This window comes from Engraulis encrasicolus, chromosome 17 (genome assembly GCF_034702125.1).
Source record: "Engraulis encrasicolus isolate BLACKSEA-1 chromosome 17, IST_EnEncr_1.0, whole genome shotgun sequence".
In the NCBI taxonomy this organism is placed as follows: Eukaryota; Metazoa; Chordata; class Actinopteri; order Clupeiformes; family Engraulidae; genus Engraulis; species Engraulis encrasicolus.
Genome location: NC_085873.1, coordinates 20993970 through 21002760, shown reverse-complemented (window position 1 = coordinate 21002760; position 8791 = coordinate 20993970). Strand labels below are relative to the sequence as shown.

The 8791-nt window shown below is 41.0% G+C and overlaps 1 protein-coding gene across 1 annotated transcript in view; it reads right to left on the bottom strand.

Annotated features, from left to right (window-relative positions):
- LOC134467315 (COP9 signalosome complex subunit 1-like) overlaps positions 1 to 8791 on the bottom strand; it is a 46133-nt gene that overhangs the window by 26450 nt on the left and 10892 nt on the right. Inside the window, exon 7 of the mRNA XM_063221212.1 lies at positions 1943 to 1997. Coding sequence (XP_063077282.1) covers positions 1943 to 1997 — 55 coding nt within the window. The remainder of the gene's footprint in view (positions 1 to 1942; positions 1998 to 8791) is intronic.

Here is an 8791-nt window from a genome sequence, read left to right as displayed (position 1 = left end):
CGCCAATATTACAAGTCTTACAGTGCGATGTGGCACTCTTTAGTAGTGTCGTAACACTGTTTCATCACATACACACTAAGACACTAATTAATCACATACAGTGACAGGTTCATCTCTTGTTCCCCTGATGAAAGAGGACAGATACATTTGTCATCATAAAAGAAATTGAGAGGGGCATTCATGTATTTCTAGAACTTTAAAGACAAGGACAAAAAATTATTTGTCATCAATTCCTAATGATGATGATGTGTTTGTGTGTGTGTGTGTGTGTTTTGAGCAAGCGTGCGTGTGTTTTGTGTGTGTGTGTGTGTGTGTGTGTGTGTGTGTGTGTGTGTGTGTGTGTGTGTGTGTGTGCGTGCGTGCGTGCGTTACCACCTCTGCTTGACTGAGAAACTGGGCATTTCGACAACCCAATCAGCCCTCTTGTTTGGTAAGCAATGCAACGCAAAAGCAAAGCAACCCTTCATTCAGAGTCCAGGGAAAATCTATATTATTCCCCGGGCTGGACAAACCATTACAAATGGACATCAGATAAAGCCCGGACAGGTGAACACTGACAGGTGGCAACACTATGCGTGTGTGTGTTAATGTGTTAACGTGTGGACATGGGTTGTTTGTAAAGTCTGATGTTTATTTATTTAACAGGGACTGCATACATATATTTATTATACAGGGACAGCATACATATATTGTGTGCATATGTTTATTTTTTCTACAACATCTCATCTGCACACATGCAGTCATAGGAAAAAGGCTGTACACCCTTTGACATTTCTTACATTATGACAACCTCCTTCCCTCACGATGATTACTGTACATCTTATGGCAAGTAAAAATATGATGGAGCGGGAAAGGCAAATGGGAAACGGGAACGGCAAAAGACTTTATTTATTAGGAGCAACGTTTCTATCAAGATCTATGATCGAAACGTTGCTCCTAATAAATTAAGTCTTTTGCAAGCAGTGTGCAGATCCTTTCCCGCTCCTACATGTGACAGTTTTTTGATTTGGCACCTGCTGATGCTTTTTTGCTGGATGTGCGCACTTTCCACTACACTCTAAGTAAAAATATGATAACATGCACATCAGTGAGTGGAATTATTTACAGCAGACAGTAGGGCTGCACGATATCAGAAAAGAAGGATACTCGATAACAGCATGTAATACCTCGATAACGATATTTAAATGATATTTAGAAATATTGAAGAGTGTTTTTCTTGTCACTAATTTGTCGGTCTGTGTGTGGGGTATGGCTTTGGTCATGGCGGGCTTCTTGCGCATTTGTTGACATTCAGCAAGTGATTGGACTGCACAGAAATGTTTTACATATTCGTGATAATTAAGTCATTTTCGCGCGATACTCATATCGCCACTCTTGATATCGCGATTTCGATACATTTTCGATATATTGTGTAGCCCTAGCAGACAGTGTTTGTTCCTTCTTGTGAGCTCCATGAAGATCAGGTGGCCATGTTTAAAGGGGTATGCCACTATTTTGGAGGTTAATACAGTTAAAACCATTGGCCAGGGTTTATAAAGGTGGTAAAGTGTCTTATTTTTCATGTAAGCCATTGTCTTGCTTTAAGACAAGTTAAAAGAGTGAGCATGTCGCTAAGCTAGAGAAAGTCAATGCATCCGTGTAGCATGCTACATGCTACAGTGATCCATTGACTTTCACTAGCTTAGCTACATACTCCCTCTTTTTATTTGTCTTAAAGCAAGACAACGCTTAACATGAAAAATAAGACACTTTACCACCTTTATAAACCCCAGCCAACGATTTTAACTGTATTTAGCCCCAAAATAGTGGCATACCCCTTTAATGACTAATTATCCATAATGACATTTCCAAGGATGCACAAACTTTTTCCTCTGACTGCATCAATGTGTGATCGTGTGAGTGATGAACGGTCAAAAGCAAAACTCTGATGATGGTACATTACCTGCTGCGCATTTTAATTTGGTGTAGACGGCTTGGCCCTCTCTCTCCCCCTTTTGCTGAAACGACACACACACACACACACACATACACACATGAGCACCGTGACACACATACAGACATAAGCACCTAGGGCTGCACGATTATGGAAAAAATCATAATCACGATTATTAATCACGATTATTGATTTTTTTCATATTTTTTTTTAAATTATAACAAGATGAAATATAACCAAGAATGAATTTACATACGGGATGAGCAAAACAAAATGAATTGTAATAATTATGTAAAAGGCAGTAGCATGAAACTAAGGTGAACAGATTTCTGGCCAGAAACACCCACCACCATATGTCGTAAGCCATATGTTCTGGCTTCAAGGACGCTCTCAAAAGTAGGTCACTATTGCCACGATTAAATCACGATCAAAATCATGAGTTCGATTTCACTATTTTATCACGATTTTGATTATTTTTCGATTAATTGTGCAGCCCTATAAGCACCCTAATGGCGCTTGCACACCTATCCAATCCGACCAGACAGACTCTCCAATTACGACCAGTCAGTTGTCTGAGCAAAACATGTCGACTTCACCTGCCGTGGACACTCCCCAGGCAGGCACACACACACACACACACACACACACACACACACACACACACACACACACACACACACACACACACACACGCACACGCACACGCACACGCACACGCACGCACGCACGCACGCACGCACGCACGCACGCACGCACACACACACGCACACACACACACACACACCTGATGTGTATGGTTACCCGTTTCTAAAGGGCAAGAGCAATCAGACATCCATTCTAAGAAATCACAGAAGAGGGCTTGTCCAGATGAGGTCTAGTCTAGATGAGGTATAGTCCTTAAAATGCCTTGTCCTCGTGTAACCCCGTAGTACAGCATAGCCTTGACTTGTTTGTACAAACCCCAACTCCAATGAAGTTGGGACGTTTGGTAAACAGTGAATAAAATCAAAATGATATCATTTTCAAAACATTCAATTTATTCATTAGATGGAGAATAGTGAAAAGACAACACATTAAGTGTTAAAACTGAGAAAAAATATTGTTTTGGGGGACATATGTACTCATTTCTAATTTGATAAATCCATCACGTCTCAAAAGAGTTGGGACGGGGACAATAAATGGCAGCAAATGTCGAGGAAGACTAAAAACAAAACAAAATACAACACTTAACAGTTAAATACATTAACCGATGAGATGATTTTATATAAAAAACAGTGTTAATTCCTATCTTGGACATGATTTCACCAGCTTAAATGGTGGGTGTATTCCTTGTCATGTTTTGCAATGTTTTCCTTTCTGTAGTGCTTACAGTGTGACAGGTCTTGACCAAAAACCCACCATTTTATCACCTGCTGGTCCTTATGATGGAGCCAAACTGTTAAAACATAGTAGAGAATGCAATTTGACCTTACTATGTGGCAGTAATCGAAGATCTCCCTTCAAAATATAATGCATGAGTGGCTTTTCATGCTGTTTAAAACCCATTTATACCATTCAGCACTGTATTTAACTCTACAGATGAGTGAGAACATCTTAACCAATGCACTACTGCACCCGCATGCCATCATGGAGGCTGACTTTTGAAGCTAGCACTAACACAAGTTGGATGGTCCATTTTTACTGTAGCACAGGATGTGCAATGCTCTATTATTGTCAAAAAGAATGGACTTCTACAACTTCCGCTGACTTCTGTAAGCAAAGGACAGTTTCCCATGTCTTCTGGGTCTATTTCAAGTGAGCTCAGGTGCTTAGGAGAATGTTACACCCCTGTATCCTTTTCATGCATTAAGCATTCTTAATATGGTCAATTTTCAATAGCTCTAATTCCTGGAGTGCTAGAGTGAGACTACAGCCAATATATATTTCATGATGTCATGAACCTATACAATAATTTTATTAACAAAAATATGTCTTATATACACTCAATCGTGGTAAATCAAAGGGAATAAAAAAATGTATGTAATAACTATGGTAATTATTCACTTTGCATCTTTAATTCTGAGTGACTCAGCCTCTCTGTGATGATCTTATACCTGGACACTTATATTGTCCGTCAGTACAATTCATTTTGAAATGTTCTTCTTTGTTGTTTACTAAATTTCACTGATCCCCGTCCCAACTCTTTTGAGACGTGTTGGATTTATCAAATTAGAAATGAGTACATATGTCCCCCAAAACAATATTTTTTCTCGGTTTTAACACTTACTATGTTGTCTTTTCACTATTCTCCATCTAATGAATAGATTGAATGTTTTGAAAATGATAGCATTTTGATTTTATTCACTGTTTACCAAACGTCCCAACTTCATCGGAGTTGGAGTTTGTATTTTACTATTATTTTGTCTTCCACTCTTTTCCCCTATATGTTAAACGTTCAATGTTAAATTGTTATTTATTACTCTATCACTTATTGTTACTGGTTTATCAATAGCCCATCACTGTCACTCAACAATGTTAAATGCTCACTTATCACTTCATCCCTTTACTGTTATTGGTCCATCACTGTTACTTGTCCTGTCTCGCACTTTGATGTCAGTCTGTAAATGTCAGTCCTGTGTATGTCTATGTCCTCTCATGGAATAGAAAGAGAAACACAATTTCAATTTCCTTGTATGACCTGTGCATATGAAGAAACGGACCATAAAAGCTGACGTGACTTGAGTTGACTTGACTTAAAAGTGCATCGTGAAAGTGAAAGGGAAAGTGAAGGAAGTGCTTTTAGTAGAGAACGTGCGCTCAACTCCGAAAAGTTTCTTACAAGGTCTTTGGGTACGAGCAAACAGCAAAGACGCTGAAGACAGCTTAGGCCGAAACGTCTGTCTGTCTGCCATGCTAACCCAGTATTAAAACTGCAAGAAATTGATCCAGGAGTGCAGCTTTTTTACCATACAAAGTGAAGTGGTAACACTTTACAATAAGGTTACGTGAGTAATGACGGAATAATGTCTGAAGTAATGACTGATTAATGGTGAATAAACACATTCATGCATGCAGTAATGCCAACTCTATTAGTAGTGAATACATAATGATGAATGACTCACTATGAAGTAAATGTGGTACATCAGGGGTTAATTAAGGGTGTGAGATCCAAATGTTAATAAATCATGTGTTAACATTTCGGAAAAAGATCATACCATATCTTTCTGATCATATATGAATCAGACTTTAGTTAACGGTGCATGAGTAATAATGAAATCATATGGTCAGTGATTCCAATTCATGGTCTGTATTATGGTGAAATAATTCATAAATTATGTTCGCAGTTTAAAGTAAATGTGGTTCATCATTGATAAATGAATTGCAGGATTTTACTAATCCAGTATTACCACTGCAGATAAAAGGCATGCCATATCGATCCAGTGACAGTTATACCTGAAATTCTCCGCGGAAAGAGTGAGAGGGCACCCAAGAGGAAGGCGAGCTCGGAGAGAAACTATGTGATCCTCCAGATCAGGGTCTGCTGGTTGTAGTGGTTTACGCGTGGGATGTGTCTCACGTTTGGATGCAAACAGCCATCTCTGGAGACCTTTGTATATGAGGACATGGTTGCACGCCAAGACCCCTAACAGTATTTCAGAGAAACGAGGAGCAGGTCATGCAAGACCCTTTGCAACAACCCTAACAGTTGGGGAATAACTGACCATATGATTCCATTATTACTCATGCACCGTTAACTAAGGTCTGATTCATATATGATCGGAAAGATATGGTATGAACTTTTTCCGAAATGTTAACACATGATTTATTAACATTTGGATCTCACACCCTTAATTAACCCCTGATATACCACATTTACTTCATAGTGAATCATTATTATTCCAATCATGAGTCATTCATCATTATGTATTGACTACTAATGGAGTAGACATTACTGCATGCATGAATCACATGTTTATTCACTATTAATCAGTCATTACTTCAGACATTATTCCGTCATTACCCACGTAACCTTATTGTAAAGTGTTACCAGTGAAGTGAAAACCCTGCAGTTCAGGAAAACCCTGCAGTCCATGCTATAGATTAGGGATGGGCAACTGGAGACCCGGGGACCACATGCGGCCCGCTTCCTCACTCAATTCGGCCCGTAGATAAAACAGTAGTAGGCCTTATTAAAAAAATAATGACCATATATATATTTTTTAAACGACTACTGAGTTAGTCTGTTGTAACTATACTGTTGGCCAATAGAGTACACTTCTATTGCTTCCAAACAATATGGGCAGTCAGTGAGCAACAAAGTGCACCTCAAACTCTGGATATTGCAGTCAGATCCGTGGTCATGTGGCCCTACAATGGTGGTGATGAAAAAACGTGGCCCTCCTCATCATAAAAGTTGCCATCCCCTGCTATAGATACGGTATATAATGATGTGTTTGCATGCTATAGATACTGTCCATAATGATGTGTCTACTCTGCATGCTATGTAAGTGATAACGGCCGACGAGGTGACCGGTTGTATGAGGTTAATGGCGAGGCGGCGGCTCCGAACTCTGGCGACGTGCGCAGCACGGAGACTGGGCGACCTCCGCCAAGCCATTAACCTAGTCTAACCGGTTGACCTCAAAGGCCATTATCACGCTTATCTGCCGTTACGGTAGGGTACTTTTTCACTCTCTTACTGCCTGTTAAGTTGCAGGAACCATGTCAAATGGACCAGAATATTGTGAGCAAGATCCTTTACGTTGCTATCCGGGCATCTAACTTAGACGCGTCTAGAATCTTCGTTTGGTATCCCGACGATGTGATTATTACCTCCGCCAGGAGGTTATGTGATCGCCCGAATTTGTGTGTGTTCGTCACGCTGCTATTACATGGCCTGCCACAGGGCGCGCAGGGCGCGCAAGGACCACTGAGGACGGCTCTGTGAGGAGGAGCCCTGAGCTGGCCTACCTTCACACCGGGCAGCCACACCGGGGCAGAGCATTGAAGTGAAATTCTTACCGCAGTCAAAATCGCTATCAAAAAGCAGCCTTAGCTACAGCCTCGCAGATCGTTTAAGTTCACAATGCTGTCACAAAACATTCATATGAAATTAAGCTCACAGAAAGGCGCGCGCGAATTGCGTTAGTCCGCGGTGATTTGCTGCTTCCCCAATCCCCGCGCACTGAAGCCATCAGCACTACAAAACATTCCATAGACTAGTTCCTAGACTTCATAACGAATGAACGCTGGAGATGCGGCGAACAGTGATTTTCAATACGAAATAGCGAGCAGGTCCGGGTGCCGATCATCTGCCCGCAGCGCCAAGACCAACTCGCCCTCATGAACGGATTCCCAGGTAGGAGGAACTTCTCCAACAAGTGTAGTGTCGGGGTAGGCATGATTCCGCTAGCTGCGACCAGTCGAGTCGGCATGTCTCTCGCTAAGCAATTGCGTTTGTAGCACAACGTTGGTGTCACGATATTGAAACAGCTAGAAATGATACAAGTGGATTTACCTCTCAAAAGTTTGTTTAGCCTTGCGAAATAGCCCAAAACAATAACTGACACTCCACAACCATCCATGCACTGCCACTGGATAAGGGGATTCTTGGACATTTCTGATTCAATAATTAAGTGAACGGCTCAAAGTAGCCCTACAGTATGTTGTCTTGTTGGGTTGGGGACCGCTGCACTGCTGTAGAATATGTAGCCTACTATGGGTGTTGGCCAATGAAAATTGTGCTTTTAATTTTTTATTTTGTTTTAGATGGTAGCCTAATGAAAGGCATGCTGCCAATCATCAACAATGTGACTAATAGGCCTATGTAGCAGCATTGGCAAATCACAGAAGGCATAGGCTATAGCATGAACAATCACTTTGCCAATATAAAATAATCAAAGGTGAACTAAACAGTCCACAGCTAGAGGACATGGAAATGATAAAAGAGACAGAGAGAACTGTAATTTGGTTACAACTTGACGGTTCAATTACCTGAACACAAATGCTATGTAGCCTATAGGCCTAAATACATGAAACCACATCATGACTCTATACCAGAGGCGATTCCTCTTTGAGTACAAGGGAGGCGCCGCCTCCTGTCCAAAATCACGGAGAATAGTATGTAAACTAATGCTTTACACAACTTAATAACATTGCTATTTCAGACCCAGCTCCATAGAAAATGCATGTGCTCAACTTAGATATGAAACCAATCTGTTATAAGATCCCGAGGCTCGCACGAGTTTTTTTTTCCGCTCATGACAACGCAAGCGAGTCGAGTCTCAATGGACTTCAATGGCATGTGGGATTGTACGATTTTTCAATGGCAAAATGCTAAACGGTCATTGGCTATTGCCGTGAAATTTTTTTGATTTTGAGACTGAGCCTCACTGGGAGTGAATGGAGAAGAGAGAGGAGGGGGGAGGGACCGGAGACTGGAGCTCCGACTTGTGATTGGGTGAACCCCGTGTCAGTAGGCTACATTAGTTCATTTCATTTCGAAATGCGGATATGTTATTAATTTGACTGAGAAGTTTCGTCGTGGTAACCAGTGGGGAAGCTATTCATTGCGGTGTACTCCAGTTTTGTGTACATATTCTTGTAAACCTAGTGACACGAGTGTTGCGAATAAAGTCTTAATAGTGGCATGTCCTTATCCTTTTTAATCTCCCAATTCAAAAGTTGAAGTTGCCTACTTTTCGTTAGGGCTAGCTTGCAAGAAAGCTAGAGAGCTATGCAAAATGCCAAGCATTGTGGATTAAATTCTGGCGAATTCCAGTCGTCCTTATGAGGAGAAAATGAATATCAAGGAGCAGAGCAGAGCTGCCTAATATTGACTTGGTGAAAAAGGTAGGGAAGAACAACCGTTTCTTTTGA